This window comes from Strix uralensis, chromosome Z (genome assembly GCF_047716275.1).
Source record: "Strix uralensis isolate ZFMK-TIS-50842 chromosome Z, bStrUra1, whole genome shotgun sequence".
Lineage (NCBI taxonomy): Eukaryota > Metazoa > Chordata > Aves > Strigiformes > Strigidae > Strix > Strix uralensis.
This window is the reverse complement of record NC_134012.1, coordinates 98,681,527-98,704,825: the sequence shown is the minus strand read 5'-3', so window position 1 is coordinate 98,704,825 and position 23,299 is coordinate 98,681,527. Positions and strand designations below refer to the sequence as shown.

General features: G+C 41.8%; 1 protein-coding gene across 1 annotated transcript in view; it reads left to right on the top strand.

Moving 5' to 3' along the window:
- SKOR2 (SKI family transcriptional corepressor 2) overlaps window positions 1-21,963 on the top strand; it is a 27,860-nt gene extending 5,897 nt beyond the window's left edge. Inside the window, exons 4-8 of the mRNA XM_074855974.1 lie at window positions 5,076-5,141; window positions 5,532-5,630; window positions 11,077-11,144; window positions 19,847-19,911; window positions 21,837-21,963. Coding sequence (XP_074712075.1) covers window positions 5,076-5,141; window positions 5,532-5,630; window positions 11,077-11,144; window positions 19,847-19,909 — 296 coding nt within the window. The 3' untranslated portion in view covers window positions 19,910-19,911; window positions 21,837-21,963. The remainder of the gene's footprint in view (window positions 1-5,075; window positions 5,142-5,531; window positions 5,631-11,076; window positions 11,145-19,846; window positions 19,912-21,836) is intronic.
- The last annotated feature ends 1,336 nt before the right edge of the window (window positions 21,964-23,299 follow it).

The following is a 23,299-nucleotide window of genomic DNA, read 5'->3' as shown; positions in this document are numbered from 1 at the left end:
GAAAGGGGAGATCTAAAATTGGGTGTTAACAGCTAGAAGTTAGCGTCTCAAATCTTGTTACAATTTTCCCATTTTTGTTTTTTGATTTGTAAAAGATTATTTGGCAGGCATTTCAGGAAAATTCAGGCTAGAAACGGTGAACCAGGTTCTTCTTTCATTTACTCTCAAACATATACCCAAAATAATTCTGCAAATATTGGTGCAATTACTGTAGATTTACAGTACTTTGTAGAGGGTTGAAAACACCCCGACATTTATTATATATAGCAGACTGGACAGCTGCGTAGTCTTTACTGGGATAAGTGGTAAAGCATTGGATCCAGAAGTTAAATGACATGATATTTTATTACGGAAGTTGTTTGCAAAAAAGCGAAGAAGTTACATGTTGAAATGAGGGAAGACAAGGCGAAGTTTCAGATGTGGGACCCAACACTGCCTATTAATAGATAAGATTGTGTATAAATACGCGGATCTGCACGACAGACAAAACTTCAGGCGGACTGTAGGACTGGGTCCTTATTTACTGTTCCTGTCTCTTTTCTCTTCTGCTATTACTGAGGAGCTCAGGAGCTCTCTTTGAATTATTAAAAGAAGGTGGAATGTTGTTGAATTTATTTATGCAAGTCTCACAATGTTAGGTGTATTTTATTTTTTTTTAAAGCCCCATCTTCTGGAATCTGGTGAGAATATTACCTTCCGTTTAAAACAAAGCAAGAATTAGAAATTTTCTAGCTCTCATGCTTCTAGAATAAAGTTAAGAAATACTTCCTAGATATACGCATAAGGTTCAGACCAAAAGCCAATTGATTTGTTTCTAAAACATTTCATATTTTTAAGTTGGTCACAGTATTTCAATGTTTGGTTTGAAATCCTGAAACTGTTCTCTCCGTTAGCACTTCAGTGCAGATCTTTTTTAATCGGATGTTCGTGCTTTAAACTTTGAATGGAAGTCACAAATGAGGCTTTATCTGTGCAAAAAAAGAATTAGTTTGTTTTAAACTTAAACCGCTTTCAGGGCAAATCAACATTTGAAGCGCTAGATTTTGTAAGACACGTATATCAGCCCCAGTACAGAAAAGCACTTTAAAGATGCTTATTGGGTTTCCTAAAATAGGCATATTTTCCCAAGTCCTGATTATCCTATTGATTATTCCCCCAAAAAGCAGCATGAATATGCACAATGCATGAATATTTTCAGTAAGGGTAGGATTTCTTCAGGACATACACAAGAACTGTGTGTGTCTTAAAGCGAGTAATTAATTTCAAATACAGATGGAGCCTTTGGAGCTCTGAAAGTCTGCCGATTCACATCTGCCTGTATTTTTAACGTGGGTGTATATATATACTTATACCCAGAAGACACCCACATCTTCACTGCTGCAGTCTTTATGTCTGCAGACAGCGCTCTCTCCAGTTAAAAATACTGGTGGACGTTTAAGTTACGGTAGACCGTTGATGCTGTGGGCTCCATAATGGTTAAGCTCACCTGGTAGGCGTGAGCTGCAGAGCTGGCTGGCAGACATGGTGCGCTCTGCAATACTTAAGTAACGTCCTGGAGTAACAGGGCCGATGCTGAGACACAGGCAAGGGGATGATTTCAGTTGATGTGGGCTGGCATTGCAGATGTAGTGAGAATTGTAGAAGGAACGGGCTGAGGACAAGGCACAGGGCTGAGATTCAGGAGAACGGAGTTGTATTACTGGTCCATCGGAGCTCTGCGCTGGGCAAGTCAGTTGCCCGTTGATGTAGCTGAGTTGTCTGGTCCAGCATGGAAATTTTTAGCTGCTGTTTGAAGAGCTCTTTGAGAGCTTCTCAAGAAAGGATTGCAGGAGATTGCTCCGGGTGGCACAGCACGAAGAGGTAACCTGGCCATGTCTGGTTTGGTTTTGTACAGCGAGAGCAATGTGTATGTCTTTTGGGATGAGTAAATTTAGAAATGTTTCTGTTTGTTTCTTTTATTGAAAATTCAAATCTTAACTAATCCAGTGGGTGTAGAGCTAATAAAATGGTGGCATCACAAGAGCTGAGGTTGTGTCAATGTACAAATTGGGACCTCTCGTTTTCAGAGTACTGATAAAGTAATTTGAGCTGTGTCTACTCAGTTTTCCTCCATGGGTGGATGTTCACGTTCCAGGTTAAGAAAGCTGTTTGCGTAAAATACAACCCATGTACCTTATTCCAGAATAACAATGCCTGTGCACCAGAGCTAATCGGGAAGAACAGATGTACCAAAACCTTCAGCTGAGACAGTGCAAACTGGCTATGAACACTTCATCCCCTTTTCCCCCTAGCCAATAGACGGTTTAGCTATAGTTGGATTTTTCTGAATAAACTGAAATAGGTCTCTCGGAGAAAACTAGGTGGCTGTACTGGGGGGCTGCACAGCTTTGAGAGCTGCTGTTTTAGATGCTGCTACAAGTTCGAGTGTAGACAAGGCCCAAGAGAGTTATGGTGGAGCTATTAGAAGGGGAAGTGATTTTTTTCTTAGACTGATTAAAATTCTTTGGGCTTTCTGTTTGTTTGTTTTTAAACACCTATTTAGCTTTTAATTAACATTTAAGAGAAAGGAAGCTGGTTAAATATTCAATACCTCCTCCCTTTCAATTAAGGTAGAACAGTACACAACGCGTGATGGGGCCTCTGGGAAGTATGGAAAAACGGAGAAGAGCAGGCTCCTGATTATCATTTTCAGGGGGACTGGAAAGGTGAAACCCATCGGATTATTATTACCATTAACGATAATAATGTTGAGGCTTTTTTTGAACATCAGAAAGTGGTTTAAAAATGCAGTTATTGTTTAAAACCATATATGCTGGGTTTTGCCTTGAAATACCTTCACTTTTCCCATCCTGTTCTTTACTTATTTCAGGGGGCAAGGATGGGGGATTTTCAAATATGCCTTTCCGGTAGCTTAGTAGGGAGGCTGAAGAGGCTGGAGAAGTCATTCTTCATGCTATATGCCCTTATTTTCATTTCAGTGCAGTTTTTTCAGTTCCAGCGAGTCGGCAGCCTCAAACCATACGGCCCTGAAAGCTCAACCGAGCAAGTGGGAAAGAGCTATGTTGCCACCATGCTCTGTGCTAGGATCTAGTCTCTTCCCCTTTTTTCTTCCTCCCCCTCGAAGAGTCCAGTCTTGAGTCTGTTATCCCTCAAAATTTCACATAAAACATTCAGAAAAGAATGACTCAATGAAAGAAATGGGTTGGAAAAAATATGCTAGTATTTATAATTCAATAAATACCTTTCCTAAACTTAAATTCCTTCTTTCTGATTTTGTGTACTTTAATTTATGTAGCAAAATACTTCTTTTGTTTGCAATCCTGTTTAAAACAGAATTATGGTAACTAAAAAAAAGACCATTATGGAAATGCCTCAAACCACTGCCCAAAAGGTGGTGTATTTTTAAGCTTGCTATTTATTTTAGTGTAGTGAGACAATTTACCTGTAGAAAACACTTTTTTTATATCAAATATCTTACAAAAATGATTTTTTTAATCATTGTGTTAACGTAAACAGATTTTTAAAATGGAATTGCTGGCACCACATATCAGTTGTGTAAATGTATATGCCTGAATGAGTGGTTGCTTTTTTTTTTTTTTAAGGAATGAAGAGAATGCAAATGCTAAAATGCATAGCTGTTGGATATGTTTCATATCCTGTGACTTCAAGGTTTATTAGATATATACATTGATTTTTAAAAACAGAAATAAATGTTTCGCAAAAAGATTTCTGACAGCATATAAACCAAGACTTTCCCACTTTAAAATTAGCTTATTGTGATGACCTGCTATCAAATGCATGGTGGCAGTACGAATTTTTTAAGTAGCTGCTATCTTACCTGTGGTGACCTATTCAGTGCTCTGGCTTTTTATTTTCAAAAAAACCCCAAGGTATTTCCTCTGTGATTCTTTCCTCCAAGTACATAAAAACATGAGTAGCTTTACATGTATGTCTGTCTTGTGACGACTCATCAGTAGAGTTAATGATGTGTATTTACTGGCTGGACTAAAACAAGAATTAGTCCAATTAGTTCAATAACTGTTTCTTTTACCAAATACTCTGTTAATTATTGAGAGTCCATTTCTACTTGGGCTGTAAATAACAGAAAATCTCCCATTAATTTATACTAAAGTGGTATCATTTCTTTTAAAAACATTGTTTTTCATAGCTTTTTGTTTCAAAACCCTATTGATAGAAATTAGAGGAAAATTTCATAGTTCCGGAGGATAACGAAAATAACAGCTTCTGTCAGAAGGTTCATATTTAAGTCAAACTGTCATCCAGATGAACTTAACACCTTGTGAAGATCTATTTTATTTTTGTAAAGGAAAAAAGCTGAAAGAAGTAGCATGACTATATCTAGAAATAGTCAAATTCTGTTATCTAGAAAATTCTTTACCACTTATATGATTAAAAGTTACGTGAGCAACCTAACACAGAAGTCTCTGAATTGGTTGACCTCAGAGGTGTATCCTTTAGATGCAAATACCACTAATGTCAATTTTATCTCAGCTGGATATAAATGATATCCAGTTACAGCAAGCCCGTGCTAGAAGATGATGAAGTTAAAGGGCTGATGAAGGCAAAGAGGCTGGCGCAAAAACGATTTTGCCTGTGGATTTTGGAACAGGGTCCTGCCCAGCTGGATAGCATGGACTTCCCGTTGTGAGGAGAGGAGATGAGACTGTAGAGAAAGCTCTGCCGTTCTCTCAGCTTGCTCCTAGTCATTGTCCGATAAGAGCATCTTTAGGAGGGATTAGAGGGAAAGCAGGGATCAGTTTGTCAGAGGATGTGCAAGAGGAGCTCTCCTAGGTATGGAGGAGACATCGGGTCTTGTCTGCAGGAGGCTGTGGTGTAGGTAGATATTTTACTAAACTGTAAGAAAATACAAATCCTGCAAACATTTGTGCTATGCGCGCAGAGATATGTAGGTAAACCTCAATCTTACTCTTTCTGCATATTTTTTTTCTCTCTTTTTTTTTCTCCAGATTCTCTGAAGCAGTTGCATGGTAAGGACAATACTGATGAAAAGCAGTATCAGTAAATAAATAACTTTTTCCTTTCGCTTTTTTAAGGTGAACACACACAAGAAACCAATTCACCTCATTCTCTGAAGAAGGATGTAGAAAACATGGGGAAAGGTAAAATAAATAAGGGCCTCTTGCATTATAAAACTGCTCTTTGTTTTAATAGAATATGAGGATAATAGGGGGCACTTTTGTTCTGCACCATATTTTAAGCTTGTCAAGTAACATATGAATAATATATGGACCTTTGGGTGGATATAATTGAGATTAATGCATATATATCAATCAATACATGACACTGTAATATAATACTTTAAAATAATATATTACATTGATTTATATTCATGGCTTTCTGCACAAAATCTATTGTAGGTCTATGCAACACTTTTTTTTTTTTTATAACTGCTAAAATATTTTGTCTTATAGTAATGAATTGCTCTGCAACTGTTCTTTCAAGAATTATTTATACAGATTAGCAAACCACTTTTCTTTTCTCTTTGTTAGAGGAGCTCCAGAAGGTTTTGTTTGAACAGATTGACTTACGGAGGAGACTGGAACAGGAATTCCAGGTGTTGAAAGGAAATGCGTCTTTCCCAGTCTTCAGTAAGACACATATCTGTGGTTTTGGTGTTATTTGTGGGTGGTTGGATGTTGTCAGATTGTTAAAATGGAAGAGGTATGTTCTCAGTTGTGTTGCCAGGATCTTTGGCTTAGTTCTGCTGAGGTTGATAGCACTTCTGCTGTGGCTTTGCAGGCTGCCCAAGCAGGTCTTTTGTAGGGAAAATTTGAAGCTGGATGTCTATTTTGGTGTATATTTTACTGGTTTTGATACCATTGCATACAGTGAGTGGACAGAAACACGTCTGGGGCTTCTTGGGGTACAGCGATGTCAGTGGTTTTAACCGGCTTCTTGGAGGCTTTTGAAGACAGGGTACTTCATAGTGATCTTTAGGTGCTTCTATCTGATGCTGGAGTATTGATTTCAACTGTGTTTAAGAAGTAGCAAGACCTGTTTGAATTTTTCCTCTTGAGATGGGGTATTTGGGTGGCCCTTTCACCACGGCTGATGAGCAGGGTGCTACTATCCAGGGCGGATGGAATGTCCTGGGCATGTGTTAAATAAAAGAATACCAAATGAACACTTAGTAGGATTTTTGTGAAGCTGCCAGAAAGTCGAACTGCATACACAAGGATATGGAAAAAGACCTATTGAGGCCTTTTGAATTACACTGGCAGCGACAGGGGAAAGTGTGCTTCCAGGAGAAATCCACCTATATCAGGGCAAGGTAATAGACACGGTAAGGGCTCTCCAACGTGCACTGAATGTAGCGTTACAGATCTGGAGTGATCAGGGCATCCCAACTGCTCTCTGCCCATCTGTAATGCAGCAGCACGCAGAGATCAGTCTGTCATACAGGCTTCCCCATGCCTGGCTGTCACAGCTCTGCAGCCACCTGCCCGGACAGTCCCCCAGTTCATGAGCCCACCATTTACTTCTTCATGCAGTCTAAGGGAGGTCCGGCAATATCTCCATTCAGTATTTTCCTAATCTTGATGTCGTGGGTTCTTTTTTAAACTCTGCTTTTTAAAACTTTCCCTTTTTGTCCTTGTTTTCCTGTGAGACTATACATGGACAGAGCGTTGCAGAGTTACTTGACTCACAGCAAGCCAAGATAGATACCTTAAAACCTTCCCAGACTTATTCTCAGGCTCTTCTGCCATTTGCTAACTTCTCTTAACTCCTGCATGACTGAAATGCCTGTCCAGCACTCAATGCAAAATGCCCTTGTGCTGGTTTATCATAGTTTTCTGTAGAGTTCAGAAACTCTCTGTTCTGTTAGTCCTCTGAGTTCCGTCATAAGAACTACAGGGACAAAAAATAGTATTTCCAGTACCCCTGAGGTAAGTCAGTCAACCAAAACCTACTGCTGCAAGCTGAGGAATGTTGCACCTCCCTGGATTACAGGAAAAGGTATGAACACAGACAGCATTTTCCTATTATTTAAAGAAAATATATTTTTCCACTTTCTGTAGCTTCAGATGGAGTAAGTTCAGGGAAGCAAGGAAGTACGAGGACTCTGGGAATGAGCCCGTCTTTAGCCCAAATATCAAAAGATGTAGACAGCTTCATAAATAACGGAGAAGAGCTGCCTGAGGTGATACAGATATTAATGAAAGGAGGATAACCTCATCCTTCAGCATAAATTCAGTCATTACATGGGTTTGGGAGTGAGGTAATTTTCAAATAATTTGTATAGATCAAAACACTGATGTGTGGTATTGGTGAAATGGCATCTTGGAGTTTTGCCATTCGGGTCACTCATTTATCCTTTTGTTCTTCTACAGTAAAATTAATGCTCTGTCATTGCCATGTAAATAAACACTGCAATTAAACCACATGAAATACAATTCAAATAAAAGAAAAGAACACGTACGGCCGACCAAGGAAGTGGCGACTCTGTACGCCAGCTTGAAAAATATGTGGTTTCAATGTACCACAAAGTAGTGGTCAATTTTCTTCAGGATTAAAATAGAAAACAGACAAGTGTGCTATAAACAATATATACAAGTGACCGTAAAACCTATTTACAGATTTAGATTTACCAAAAAAACCCCTCCTCCACATATAATAACACAAGAAAAAGGGTCTTTGTAAAGCAAATAAGTGTAAAATCCAAGGTAAGTGTGATTTTCCCTCTAGAGCAGTAGGTGTTTCAGCAAAAGAGATGAGGTCTGTTCAGGGTCTTGCTGCCAGACGGGGTTGCTGCTTTAAGTCAGGTATTAGAAACTATTTGTTTTGCCAGTCTTCCCAAGTTACTAAGTGCTTGTGGTGGTATTGGATAGGGAAGAGCTAGGAAGAGAAGTCTTCAGAGATCCAACTAAAGCGAAGTTGAGGTACAGTTAAAATTATATTGGTGAATTTGTAATGGCTTGGAGACATCCAAGGCTGTGGGAGGGAGGGAAGAGCAGGCAGGTAACAGGCTTTACATCCCAGTGCAGCTCACTGCAGCATCAGGCTGAGTGACCATGGGGAATGGATCTCTGTCCCATCCCTAAAGCTGCTGGGGACAGGGACACACTGCCAGGGTAATTCTCACTCCGGTGGGCGGTGGTGGTTCTGCTCGTGCTTTGTACTCTCTGTAGATAAATAAGAAGCTTTTGTCTTTCAAGTCTTCTCAAGCTTTTTTAAAAAGGAGAAATTCATCCCTCTTCCAGGAGGGAAGCAGTGTGTGAGATGTGGAGGGTAACGCTGTGTCTCTCTAGAAATGTTCCTATTGGGTTACCTGGAGTTAACTCCAAAGTCACCTTTTTTTGGGTCTCACATTTGGAACTGAGCACATCTGGGGTGTTACAGATTAATAGCATCAAACTGCCACCCACAGCAGTGCTATGCAGTCTTGTACGTGGTGTTTGGTTTCCATGCTTTTTGCTCGTGGAAATCACTGTTCAATGAGAACTGATCTTATTTGCAAGCTCATTCAGCAGTACTATGCTGCTCACTTCTGTGTGGCTAGACCTGCTTGAAATGTAGCCTGTGATAATTTAAAAAAAAAAAAAAAGCAGACCTTCTGCTGTTTGCATCTTTATTTTTTTTATTTCTATTTTACTTGAAAGCTGCAGGTAAGATTTTTTCTTTGTAGATAAGATCTCTCAATGCAGAGATCACTTGCAGAATAAAACTTGAAGAAAATAAAAAACATCAGATTGCTTGAAGAAAATGAAAGAATTTGCTGTCCTGATAGAAATATGAGCACCTGTGCATGGTGACAGCATGTTCTCCCAGAACTCCCTGCTGGTTTGTACCTTTAGTGTCGGCTGGCATGCATTTTGTCCTGCTGCATTTAACAATGTGGTAATAAAATGGCGGAGACATAGTCTGGATAGTTAAAGTATTTAATTTTGTGTTAAGAAACTATTTAAATATTTATATCTTTTCTCTTGGGTATTGCTTATGGCTTTGTCTGTAAGTGTTCAGACCCAGATAAATGCTGCCGGAAAAAACGCTATCCGTACCGTTAACACCCCATTTCCACGGTGAGCTTGGGCATTGGCAGTGCAGGACTGAGCAGGGTTTCTGAGCTGTTTGTTCTGAGAGGTGATGAGCCTGTGGAGAGGCAGCTGGGAAGAGAGTGTTGAAAGAAGGAAAATTTCTCCATATATCCTACTAGGAGTGAAACTGGAGGACCTATGTAGTAGCTAGCACAGCTCTATCAGCCTTTAGTGACCAAGATAGAAGGCGGGCACCTTTTTATACTGCACAGCTTTTTTGGGGCTACGAAGAGAGGAGTTGCAAACCTTTATTTCTGTCAGCTTCTTTTTCTGGTTGAGTTGGAGTAGAGGGAATAGGCTGAAAAATTGTATGAGCATTTACTTGAAATCTGAAGAACTTCATTAAGGTAATGTCCTCACATCCTTTTCTACATGGCCATGCTGAACTGTTGATGGTTTCAGCCTGACAGATTTTCTCACTCTTTGTTTTATTGCTGTTTTCTTGTTGTCCTGAAGTGCCTCCTTGCCTTTTAAACAACAACTTTCACTCATCATTCAGAGAGGGCAAAATTCTTGTGTGAAAGAGCAGGACAGACCTCAGCCCACTTGTACCTTCTTGCAGCCCCTTCCTGTGCCCACACTTGATGGGGACACATCCCGTTTCCCCACAGGCGAGGTACGTCTTTCCTCTCCACTGTTTTGTGCCACAGCTGCTCATTGTGTTGGTTGTGGTGAGAGTGTGCAGCTGGTTTGGCAGTGGGTGAGCTCCCAGCACTGTGGCAGCACACAGAGTATTAATAGGAGCCTCTCATTCTCACCTGGGCTCAAATCTTTCCCTTGCAATTTAGGTATTTCTGTGACTCTCGTTACTGTACTGTTGAAGTACCCCACAGTCATTTAATCCATTAATCCTCCCAATGCACTTGGCAGATGAAGCAGTGCTATTATTCCTGCTTTAGTGATGATGAAGGGAGGCATGGAGAGACACACACACGGAGTCTGGTAGAGCAGCTATTGAACCCAGGCTTCCTGGGCCCTGGGCTAGTATCCCAGCAACTGGCATGACTATTCAACTTTTTTAATTGGTTAGTTGTAAATCAAACATTTTAGCTGCCTTGGCCTTGTAGTTGCCTTCTCCAAGCTCTGTGTGTTGAAGTGCTCCATGGTGTTTCCTGATGGCATTCACCTTCCTGCTTCGATGGTCCAGGACAGGCTTATTTCCCAGATCAAAATTATATTGGTTGGAATGGGTTTTCTTTCTTCTTCCATTTAATAATCCATCACTGCACCCAGGTCATCATGCAGCTGTCCAAGTTATTTGCTTCTTGTCAATGGTTTTGTTTATATTTTTCTTTTTCCCACCCTCCAACACCAGTGTTACGGAACACAGACCAGGAGTTAATCTTCTACCAAATGAAGTTTTGTCTGAAATGGTTACTGAGGGGGAAAATAGGGGAAGGAGGAGCTACTGGAGCAGGAAGGCTGGTCTGTGCTGTAAGCCAGCTCTCCAGGATCTCTCTTTCAAAGACTTTTTCCCTTCTGAGTTCCACATCACTGTTTATGGAGCGTTAGTCGGACTTTTGTTCAAAGCCATCAGCAGTATGTTAGAAACTACAAATCAAATCCTGCATCCTTGAACGCTTTCTCTTCTCACATGTTGGACATCACTATTGATGTCAACAGATTTATGCCAAAGCAAAGAAAAACAGTTCTTGCTTTTCTCTTCAGTGTTGGTAGAAGTTTGACTAATGACTGCAGAGTCTTGTCCATTGACAAAAATAACTGTGGGAATAAGTGCTAGCAACAGAAACTTAGCAGCCTACATTTACTAATTGGGGAAGTAGCTGAATCTAATTTTTCCACTGTTTTTCTGTTTTCTGTAGTGTCTCCTACTAGATAAGTTTTTATTAGGCACGTGTTTAATTGGGTGAAGGGCTTTGTAGTGCTTCACGGTTTCTCAGTAGTGATTGGGTTTGATGTAATTTGATTTATATGAATTCTGCTGTGTGGTCTCTATTTTAATTACCACATCTACTTTTTTTTTTTTTCCCCCTTATAGATAATTTTCAAGATCAGATGAAGCGGGAACTGGCATACAGAGAAGAAATGGTACAGCAGCTACAAATTGTAAGTTTGCCTTCTCTGCTGAAAATGTTATGGGCTGTGTTTTTATGTTTTTTAAATGCACTCCTCAAACTTTTCCTTTGTGAGCCATGCAGATGTACTATTACCTAGCTCATATTACCTCATACTTAGCAAGACCTAAGCATGCAGTTCTCAGCTGGTTTAGAGTCTAATTACCTGGAGATTTACTTTCATAGAGTAACCAGATGGGTCTTCATGTTTCAACTAAACCAAATGTGTTGACTCAACACTGAGAGGTGCTTCTTCAGGGAGAAATGTGAGGACTGAATCAGTAAACCTTAAGCAGTTAAATGTTTCTACCTTGTATGAGTTGCCAAGGGGTGCTTCGCAGCCCCCAGTAGGGAATCCATGCGAGGCCAGCTTCTCACTGGCAAATAAACCTTAGGACGTGTCTTTTTCAAATTTCAGCCACTAGAAGAAGTGCTTAACTCAGCAGTAAAGGATCGAGTTGCCAAAACACAGTTTAGTACAGGCACACATTGCTGTTTGGTCTGTTGCTTGTTATTTTAAAATCAAGAGGGATTTTGCGTGTGTGTGTTAGTGCAACTCTAGATCATTGCAAACAACGGTGCTGTTTTGAAAACTTGACATACTTAATTCAGTACAAGCACGGGGTGTGGAGTATGTGAAGCTATTTCTTACTCAGAAACTGCTTAGCGTGGTTCTAAGAGCAGGGCATCGTAACGAATGGCAGGCTGGCAGCTAATGCTTGTTTTGCCACTGCTTTTTCTGTGATCAGTCTGACATTACTCAACAGGGTTTTTTTTGAGGCACGCTTGCCAAATATCCCCCCTTACCTGAATCAGCCCTGTGCTTGAGCATCTAAAGTTTCCTTGTGCTTGTCACAAACCCTGACAGGCATTGTCCAGCCTTCTCGTGCTATCATTTTCTAATTGATGGGTTAGGACATAAAAATAAAGCTGAAGGCCAGGACTGTCAAACTTGTGCACCTATGTTTAGAGGCATTTAGGAGTGGACTTATTTTTAGAGCTACCAAACATTCCTGCTCCCTGTTCCTGCTGACTTCAGAGATTTCAATGAGAGATGAAGGGTGCTTGGAGGAGGTTGTTCATGGAGGAAATTCAAGTCCAGAACATCTTTGGAGATTTTTTGCTGCTGGTCTCTACTCTTTTCCCTTAATGCGTCCAGTAGTTACTGTGTTCCCTTTTGTCTCCTGATGCCAGGCAGGGACTTCGGTTCAATCTGTGAATCGCATTGTCACAGAACATGATAGTTAGGATGCCATCCTGGAAAATACCTCCCCTGCTGCTTTGGGTTTGAGGCAGGTCACCTGTCTGATTCCTGCTGTGAAGCACATTTAAGCAGAAAGTTTGTGGGCCCACTTCAGCCTCTATCTCTTGCATCAGCCCAGCTTGGAGCGAACTCACTCTCCCTCCCAGGGAGAGAATGGATCATCTCTGCCATTCACTTTGTGGCCTGGTTGTGAAGTTGTTCAAAACTGGATATCCCAGACTTCCAGCGAGCCAGCTGTGGTGGTTTTTCTGATTTACATGAAGTGGAGAAATCACAAGGTTCAGTGTAGTGCTTTTTCTCAGGCAGGAGGAGAAGTGTGATCATGTAATCCACACCCTTTTCACTTACTGATGCATGCTAGAGAAAGGCTAAAAGTCATGTAATCATCAAACAGAGCTGCCTGAATGTACTTACAGAGAAGAGTTTCAACATTTAATGTACTGCACCAACAATTCAGGACCTCATCACTCAGTGTGGCTACCCGAGTTGAATTATTACTAATACAATTGTTGTCAAAACATCAGTAAGTCGTTATACTCACATCTGGGTATGCCTCCTGATACCGGTGAGGCAAGTTGTGTGTCAGTGAGACCGATAAAAGGATGTTTGCTTATGAAGGAACTGAGACACTGCTGCAGATAACAAGTGTGTTTATTTAAGATGGGTGCAGAAATCTTCACTGATATTTTGGTTGATAACTGAAATGGAGTCAGCACTTTTGATGTCATAATCCCTGCAGTGACTTTAATTCATTCATGTGAATGTATCTTGCATGGTTATATCTAGGATTAAGATTAATGAGCTGAACGTGCTAACAATAGAACTCCTTTGGCCTTCTTGGCTTATGGCATGGATGAATTAAAGTTTTCGGCGCAGAATACACAAAAAGCATGATTACTTTTGATTTTTTTGTTTGGTTGTTGTGTTTTGTTTTTAACAGGGTCAGGTGGTTTTGTTTTGTATGTGCCTGGGACACTGTACTATTGCTTTAACGGAGCTGCACACACCTAATTTTCTTGTTAATATAGAAGTGCAAAGAGAAAAGCAGAAGTGTTTAACGCATGCTTAAATCTTCATTTTACTTAGAGCTTCATAGGTGCATAGCTTTGTAGCATTAAACACAAAATTTACTGGTACAACTAGCCACAGAACTTGGCTTAATTGCTTTTATTATTTTACAAACAATATAAGTGCACAGAGTCAGTTTCTTTTGGCTTTTCTCACTGCTGAAGGATTACAAAACTTAAACCAGTCCTTCCTGAAGACTTGTGCATGATGATGAAGGCATCTCTTGTAACAGTGGGTACCAGAGGCAGGTTTTGCCAGAACGATGGTTTCGCTCTCCCTGAACTGGAATTCTTCAAGGTGCATAACTGAGTAGTCAGACTTTAAAATAAACTGCCTTGCTGTGTTTGATGTGTCAGAGATGTCTGGAATGCAACAAGCTGAAGCTAAGCATGAAAAAAACCAACCAAATATAATTGTATTTGAAAACTTCGTAGTGCGAACGCCCACCATAACCTGACTGCCATGCAGAAAGGACTGCTTGAAGGACTGCTTCAGTGCTTCCTGCCCAGCACTGAACGCGGAACGTAACGCTTCTTTCTCCCAGTTCTTGGGTCACATTGTGCAGCTGCACTGCAGAAGGGATGATAAATCGCCGCGCGTGGAGGGCAGCCGCGGCGTGGGTGGCAGCTCTGGGGGCGCTGGCGTGGGCTCCGGGTGCCCTCTGCCGCTCCCCGGCCGCCACTACACCCGCAGCGGCATTTAATATTCTTCATTAAAAGCCTCAGTTAAAGCAGTGTTTAATCAATGGGCTTTTATTTTAATGCTCTGTCCACTCCGGACTTTTAAAAAAAAATATTTTATGGCTTCCTGAAAGTCAGGAGCAAGGCTCAGATCGTTGGGAAAATGGGGGGTGGGTCCTGTGTTCTGTTCCATCCTCTGCGATGGATGTTTGGCTTCTTTGGGCACAACCTGGCTTGGTAGGTAGCTGGAGCAGGGGGACGTTGTGCGGCCGTCAGCAGTTTCTGTTGAGAAAGGAGTTGTTCAGAGTGTCTGGAGCAACTGCCAGGAAGTATCACAACCTGTTTGTGCCAAGTTCTCGGCCAAGTGCCAGGAAGCAACCGATCATCATCTTTAACAAGAAAATGGATCTTAAATCACTGAATGCATTTTTCTCGTCTTCCTCTTTCACAGTGTAGTCTCCCAGATTGGCTAAGTACAGTGCGTGTACTTGGAGGTCATATGTAAAATATGGATTTTACATATAGATTCAGGCATAGATCATCTGGGTTCTATTATTAAGCTGTACAGAAAGGGCCACTGAGAAGAAATTGCTGCCCAGCAGGTTGGGGTAAATTCTAACATCTGGTACAGCCTCAGAAGAGCTCACCTGCCTTTAGAGTTGTCGGGTTTGGTCTAACGTGACCAGAATTTGTCTGTCAGGACAGCCCAGCCAGCCTAACAAAGCACTGAGTCAGCCTTTGAGACTCTTATCTGTCTGATACTCTCCTCTGAGCAACTCTGTTAGTGGATCGAGTTTAAAGAACATGAACTTTGTTCCTAGCTTCTGGGTGGGAGAGGAAGATCAGAAGCAGCATTCCCAGCATCATGATTCTTTTATCCTTTTATGTTTTTGTGAACCCTTCTAAAACATTGCCACAGAAAAGTAGAGCAGCACACAGCAAATCTCAGCTCCTGCAAACAGGCTAGCTTTTCTCAATTTGCTTTCGGGGTCCCTTACAAGTACTTTGTAGGTTCTTGGGAAGCGCTGACCACAGTTGTAACCTATCCATCAGGAAAAGGTGGTGTTCATCACCCTGCCATTGTGGTTTAAATAACTAAGATCAGGTAGTGAGCAATCCCACTAATTTTACTTAGGGGTAAAGGTAGCAGTTCTTTGAGACATGCTAGAAATGAGAATTACTCAGGCAGTCCCTTGTCTTTCCAGCTCAAGTGGAAAGTGCTGGTTTGATTTTTTTGGGGTTTTTAAACTTTATTTATACTGCAGTGAACTGAATTCCTCCTCACTAGCCTAAGTTTGGGCTGATAATAATGTTCAGAGCTCAGAACTGGATCCAGCTGGAACTCTTCTGATGTTTGATGGCCGTCTACTCTCAGGGCTGCTTTGAATCAACTCTGTTCTCAGAGGCAGACAGTAAAATAAATCAGGAACTATCTACCTGCAAAACTGATTTCTATCTCTGCATCATCTTTCACCCTGATCTTTACAGATTCACAGGGAATGTTTAAAAGAAGAAAAAATCTACCATGTGGTAATGTTGGTAGATCTTCAGAGGTATGAGATCATCTTCCTCTGGGTCCTACTGTAATTAAGAAAAGCATCAGTAGATTTTACTCCTGTTTGAGGTTGTCTGGGGAAAGTAGGTGCTTTGTACAACTAAGGTATTCATTATACAAGGAATATCCACATTTTTGTGTGCAGAGACCTTGGTCACTGCATGCCTGTCATTCCGTATTGAAGAGTGGAAATGGGAAATAGCAGTGCTTTATTGGGATTTCTGATTTGGTCCTCTGCTTAAAGCGGTCCAGCTGGATTGATTGACCTTGACAAGAATGTTAGAGGCAAACACTGGTTCAGCAGAATGGCTCTTGGATTTCTCAAGCTGCATCTTGGGCTGAAGTGCCTGTCCACTGACAGCCAGGTAGCAGGGCAGAGAGCATTTCTAGGACTGTGTTTACCATGTCTTGCAGACTGCAAGGCACATTTCATTACCTTGCCCCCTCTAAACCAGAGAGATACTTATATTTTTTCTCATTAATTTCTTCTTCTGTGCGTTAGCAGTTGGGATGATACTGCAGGGCTGTTTCTATATGTTCTGTTATCTTTGTTTGATTTTTTTGGTGGAGTTTCTCTCCAGGTTAAGTGGTACAAATTAGGAATGTGACCTTTTGATGCTGAGGGTAGCATACACATCCCTGACTGTGTACAGAAAAGTGAGATGACAAGTACAGTTTTCAACAGAATTTTGTTTGCCAGTGTGTGCTTTTTTAAGACAGGTGAGCGAAACTTGCATCTTGGCAGTCCATCTGGGTATGTCTTGGGTTAATAGGATGGAGCATCTTTCTCCACTAAATTCAAAAGTTAAAGAAAAGGGAGGCCTTATAGAATTAATGGTCATTAAAAACAGAAGTAAAAGCTTCCTTTCTGCAGAAATTCTGATCAAAAATGGATGTGTATGTACCAGAAAGCTGCAAGCCAGCCTCTGCTATTGCCTGCGTGCACAATCCTTTTTCTATGGTATTAATGTGCTCCATTACTTAAAAATACATAGGGGGGAGACTGCATCCTCCAGCCATGACTCTGTTGCCTTGCATCCTGTGCAGAGCAGTGCGCTGCCCTGAGCACATGCCGCTACCCACTCTGGAGGGAAGAGTGTCTGAATTCAACCCACACAGCTATAAATACAGGGCAGTAGTGGAGACTGGTGCTCCAGGGTATGCCGTTGGCACTTAGATTCCTCCTCCAGCTGTTAAAGGCTCAGTGCCTGCTTTTCCTGCCACTTAATTCCATGCATTGTTCTACCCAGAAGCACCGTGTGCAGACTGTAGCTTTCCAGTGGCAGTTCAGCTGCACATCTGTCTCCTTCCCTGCATAAATATGCTTTGCATTTGGAAGGGCTGAGTGTTCTGAGTGAGGTCTTGAGTGCATTCTCTGGAAATGAAAATTGTTCAACTATATACCTTTAGGTGCACATCAGATAATAGTGCTTTGGGGTACTGAAGATCCCTTCTTCAAGCAACGTGATGTGTCATTGTGTACCCCATCTAGAGATGGGATGCAAAGGAGAAGTGCCCAAAAGAGGATGGTGTACAGAAGCTTCTTTGATGGCCAAGTGTAACAGGGATCAGACATGTGCTTTAGAAATTAATCCCCAATCCTATCTGCTTATCTGTGCTTTGGTTTGTGTTGTGGAGCAGACTCAGATCATGCAAACTGGATTCCTTCTGGATGAAACCAACTAGAATGTGTTCCAGGAATGCACATAGGAGTGTGCTTTAGCTCTTAATGGGTGATCAGTACCCAGGACCAGACTAGCCTGAAGGAAAAACCCCAAAGAGAAGTGCAGTACCGCCATTGGGTCTTTCTCCCATTGTGATGTATTTCCTATTAATGTGGACTTAGTCTTAAGAAACAGATTGCTTGCTACTTAAAACTGAACTATCTGTGCTTCTTTTATTGCTGGCAGGGGTGTGCATCCTATGATAAGGGCCATGTGTTGAATCTTCATGCCCATTTGAGTGTTGATCCTATCCCGCATCACAGTAGTCACCATGGATGCAAAACTGTATGGTCATGAAGAGCCCTAAATTCTGCTCCCCTGCAGCACTGGAGTTACCATATGCTCTTCCAATGACAAAAGTAGAAGATGACAGTATAGGTGATTTAACTCATGAAGAAAGTAGTGATTTCCCTATTGAACACCCATGTCTCCCAGTTTAATTTATTACCCGGAGACTAGATAAACCAATGCACATTGTAAAGATGCTGATGTGCCAAATATAGCAGAGAAGTGGATTAAGAACAGTTAATTTCTGACAGAATGTACCCCGTTGTATTATCTAGGTCAGTACAGCTTGGGAGATGTCCTATATAATTGGCAGCCATGCAAACCGGTGTTGCCTGTTGGCCATTGTGAGAGGGAGAGAGGAAGAAAGCAGTTGGGAAGCATCACGGGTCTCAGCTGAAATATGCTTATTCAGGCAGTTTGTTTGTGGCTCCTTTTTGAATCTAAAAGATGGAGATGGGTGATCAGGTAAACAGTTTCTTGGCATACTCCTCTCTGCTGCAGTTTGGAGAGGAGTTTTCCAGCCGTTGTAAACACTGTGCTGTGGAAGGGAGTTCTGTTCAAGGACCTGGTGGAGGGGAGAGCTCTGTTTTTTGGGGGGATCTGTCAGCAAGCTTCCTGATAGCACTTAGCTTCTGTGAAAGGGGTTCTAAGAGTAGTGAGACAAAACACCTGGGTCCTGGGTCTTTTCAGGTCGTCAGTGGTTTGGGCCTCTCAGTTTGTGCACACATGTTTCCCTTTTCCCAGGGCTGTGTCGTGGGGGAAGTGGCATGCCTCTGTGAAAGGCTTCTGCTTTCATTCAGCCAGATGGCTCATCTTTGTAGACACTGCTGCTTCCTGGTACTGCTGCTTTCAATCAGACTGACCTCCTTTCCCGAGAGATGAAAGGGTTAGCTCCTGAGCTGCAGATGCCCCTTTCTTCCCTCTCATCCTGAGCTTTCCCTGCTCTTTTCCTTGTTAAGGCAGGCAGGGATGGAGAGAGATGACACTGAGGATACTGCACTTTATGCCAGCCCGGAGACATGCTGAGCTCAACTCACACAAGCATCCTCACATGCTGTGGGCATAATGTAATTAAAACCACAACAGGGATGCACAAGAATGCATGTTAGGTGTATAGTCAGTGGATATGGATGCAAATTCACATGCGTCTAGTATATTATGTGTGGGGAGCGGCTCACGTGACCTCTGTGTGTTTGCCTGTCTGTTCCTTTTGCTGTTTGTGCAGCTTAAAGGCCTTGCTCCTGACTTCAGCCCGGCCTATTTGTCAGCTTGCAGTAACATACTTGACATTATTTGTGAGTATATTCTGGAGTGCCTGACAGCAGAAGCAGGTCACCTCAGTGTGCAGCAGCACCTGTGAGTATAGGGACATAGATTTTTCTGATCCCAACCTGAATTCCTCCAATGGTCCTTCCAAAAGGCAGTATCAAAGAATAGTGAATTTGCAGTTGCTTGGATTCCCAGCGATGGAGAAATCTCAGAGCAATTTAGTTCTGTTGCATTCTAGAGGCCCAGAGTTGAAAAAGTGCAGCCCCATACCCTATTCCCAGTAGCCAGTGGGCACATCATCCCACTTTGTTTCTAAATATAACTATGTTCCCTAATATGCCTGTGTTCTCTGTTTTTCTTTAATTATTTGTTCCACTTCAGTGGCTTCCCTCAGATTGGTGCAAGTCAGAGATAACTATTCTGAACTTCCTAATTATGGTGATATAAATATAAGAAGTCTCGTACTCCCAGCCTGCTATATTTTCACTGTGCAGAGATCAGGGTGTGTTGCCTGCTGTGTTACAGACAGCTGATTTTTGTCACCACACAGGTAGCAGAACGGGCGGTGGTTTTATTTTTGCCAGCAACTGATAGAAACAAAACATCGGAAGACGTCTTTTACATTGGACTGTAAAATCTATCTGTTGTTTTAATTTGGGCCATTTTTGTTTCTGCTTCAACACTCTTGCAGTTCTGTGAAGAGTTCAATCCTTTAATTTAAGGCACTGTTTCCTAAAATCATAGAGGGATGCAAACAAAACCTTTCATTTGCAGGGGTTCCAGCTTAGATGTCTTGTTAGCCAAACCTTGGCTTAAAGCAGTGGCTTTGTTTCTGTGTCGTTGCAGATTCCCTATGCAGCAAGCTTGATCAGGAAAGAAAAGCTCGGTGCACACCTCAGCAAAAGCTAAAGGTAAGCTTGTAAAAGAAGAGATTTTTTTCTGCCTGACTTGGCCGTCGTGTTTCTCTTTGCAGGCATTGCAAGAATTAAGAGAGTTGTTTTGTTGCATGGTGTTACCAATTCTGGTCTAAAAGCTCTGTCTGTGGAGGTGTCATGCTGTGGTCTAAAGCTGGTAACTGGCACGTAACACAAATTATGAGGCTTCGTCGGGGTAGGACGTAATGTTGAGAGTAGAGTGATTCCAGGCCTAATCGCCTGAGCACCCTCTGGCACTGCAAAGTGGTGTCGAGGTTATGTACCTTCAAGTGGAAGAAGGGAAATACCTTGGCATTCACAATGCAGTTCACACACAGGCAAATAGGGATGGAGTTTTCTGCCCATAACGGAGCTTTTTCAACTCCAGGAAAGAGCAGTACGTTTTGGGAGCTTTACAGAACTACACCGACGCTGTCTTCTGTGGTTCAGTCTCCTGCAGACGGCAGTCACACTGCTCCCATGTCCCGGATCTTCCTAAACCCAGCACTGCATTTTTCAGGAGTGTTTTTTAGGAGCATTCAGTTAGCAGAAACACTCTCTCCATCATCAGTGGCCTGGGAGATTACAGTTTTGGGTGCAAAGGCTTTAACATTTAAATGATGTTCTCTTTTTTTCTGGTAAAACAAGAAGATTAGGGCTTGGAGACAGAGAGATAAAAAGCCAGTAGTCCTGCTACTGTGTCAGGCCACAAAACCTGGCTTGTGGATTCTGCTCTGAGCTGGAGTGGGTGGATTAGAAAAAAAGAGATATTTATATAGAGAGACCTTAGTAATGCACAAAGCAGAGGTATTCAAGAGAAGGTCTGGGGCATCTGAGAAGGGCTTGATAGTATAAGTGACGGAGGTTTGCCTGAGCTCTGGAAGAAGGAGATACTCCTAATGTTTTTAAGTAAGTATAGAATAACCAGATAACCAGTATCTGTGGCCTTGAGCTCTGCCTACTGAGATAAGGAGATTAATTTAAGCGTCAGGTTGGTCTGTTTTGCCCTCTTGTGCATACTTTCTTACTGACTGCCAGCATTTTCCAGTTGAGTCTACATTAATCTGAGCACTGATTTAAAATAAATTCAGTGATATTAATATCCTGAATAAAAGCAGTACGCCTCCCCAGATGAGAAGCAGCGGGTCCTGCCCCAAGCGCCTTGTCCAAAGCACCGATCTACGATAAAAGTCTGCCTGAGGATGGCAGCATCAGATGAACGGCACCGTGTGTTGCCAGCATCGGGTTTTCATCAGCTGACAATCCCTGCAAGGACGGTGCTGGCATCACAGCTACCAGCGTTTCCTGCTTATTTGCTGAGAGTGTGAAGGATGGATGCATTGCTCACGCTGGTTTTGTTTCCAGTGGCACACCATCCCTGCAGACAACGGGGATTTCTCTAAGTAGGCCCTAGTGCTTTTGAAAGATTAGCTGTTACTTAACTGCTAAGCTAAATCAGTCAAGCAGAGAATCGCAACTATGCTGTTTCAGAAGCAATTTCACGTTCTCAATGTGCCAGGCAGAAAGGAGTTGCCTCAAGAAGAACCGTGTGTGCACATACATACCCACACGATACACCGAGGGGGTGAAGGACACTGTGTGTTGCAGAACAACCACTCAGTTAATGCTCTGTGTTTCTCAGCTACCCCCGTTGGGCTTTGTGTTCCTTTCCACAGCAGGTCTTCTTGCCTTTAGTTGTACTTCAGTCAGTTACAGTTTGCATTTCATCTTTAATGCGAGTATTTCTACATAACTCTAGAGATACTAGCAAAGTCTCAGAGGGTGCTTCTGGAGCAGGTCACTTACATGTATCCATTTTTCAAGGATTGTAAATAAATATTGTAATTCTGTAAAGACCTCTCAAACTTAGGCTTAGTGTTGGTAACATTTTATCTTTTTTTTTTTTTTTTCCCTATTCCCAGGTGCACAGGATCTTTTGCAGCTGTTACCTTGTAAGTTATAACCTACTACTCAGAAACTTAACTTGTATAAAGACTGAAAAAAAGGAACGTCTGTGGGGATTTAAAGAACAAATAAACCGATTGGGGATTAAAGAACAAATAAACTGGGTTCCTCCGAACCCAAGGACAAGTGACCTCAAAGCATCATGGACAACCATGTAAAATAGAATGTAGCAGCCATTTATTAGTAAAAACAAAACAAAACAAAAAAAAAAAAATCAAAAAATGCCTGTCCTGGATCTTTTTTGGTGGTACCAAAGTTTAAGTCTTTGTGTTTTTAGAAGGACTACTGATAGAGAAAATGCTTTCGATGAATCGTACAGATAAGCTGTGGAAGGAACTGCTGATCCTTTCAATGCCACAAACACTGGCAACATCTGCCCGTTCATCTTTTGCTTTTGAATAGTGATTGTTTTATGAAAAGAAATGTGTGTCTTACCAGATGGGCCAGAACCACATCTGGCTGGACGGATGGATGGATGGATAGAGCAGCGTTAGCCATACACAGTGCTTTTTAAAAGCAGACTGGAAATTCTCATACCCCTCTCCCTTGGCCCTCTCCTTCTCTGGTATTTTGCCTGCTGTATGAATTACGATTGTACTCCTCTGGAAATATTTTACAATTTAATATTGAGTGTAATTAAGAATATAATCACTGTTATCAAAAAAGGTATTTAACTCTGTTGTAGTTTCTTTATCATTCATGTGGATAAAAAGTCTATAATAAAAAAAAGAAAACTATGAGATAATAGTTGAGCTTCCCTGTAATTTAATGCGATGCTTACTCTACTAAAGAACTGGGAAATTTATCCCCAAGAGTACATTTTTAGAAATATTTTAATTCACAAATAATGTGTTGGAAGTACTTCATGGCAGGAATCCTCTGCCTCTGGTTATTTTGAAAACATTTGGAAGCAGATCAGTGGAATTTGAGGAAGTTCCTTGTGCATCCACAGAAATAAAGGGAGACTTATGCCAAAGTCAGTTGACTTTTTTGAAGACTGTAGTTCAGGTCTTCTCCTGATGATGTGCAACACCCCGATTGCCAGGGCTTTCCTGAGAGAAACTCATCTTTGTGCAACGGGTCTCAGTATTCCCCTCGTTCCCAGAAAATCCCTGGAGATAGTTCCTTAGTGCAGCCCTGCCGATCTGGAAGGCAGGGGAGGAAGGGTGCAGCCTGTTTTCGTGCCCTGTCCTGCGTAGTTTGCTCTTCCAGTAGGTGAGCTGACAAGACTCAAATACAAGACTTGCTGAACTGGCAGCAAACTGGCTTTTGTAGCGTGGAAAAAAGCAACGGAAGTGCCAGAAAAGCTGGACCAGGTCAGACCCAAAGTTATCCGTGCCAGTGCCCTGTTCCCAATAATAGATGAAATCAGATTCTTTGTGAAAGCACGTGAGCAATTAGAGATACATTCCCAGAATAT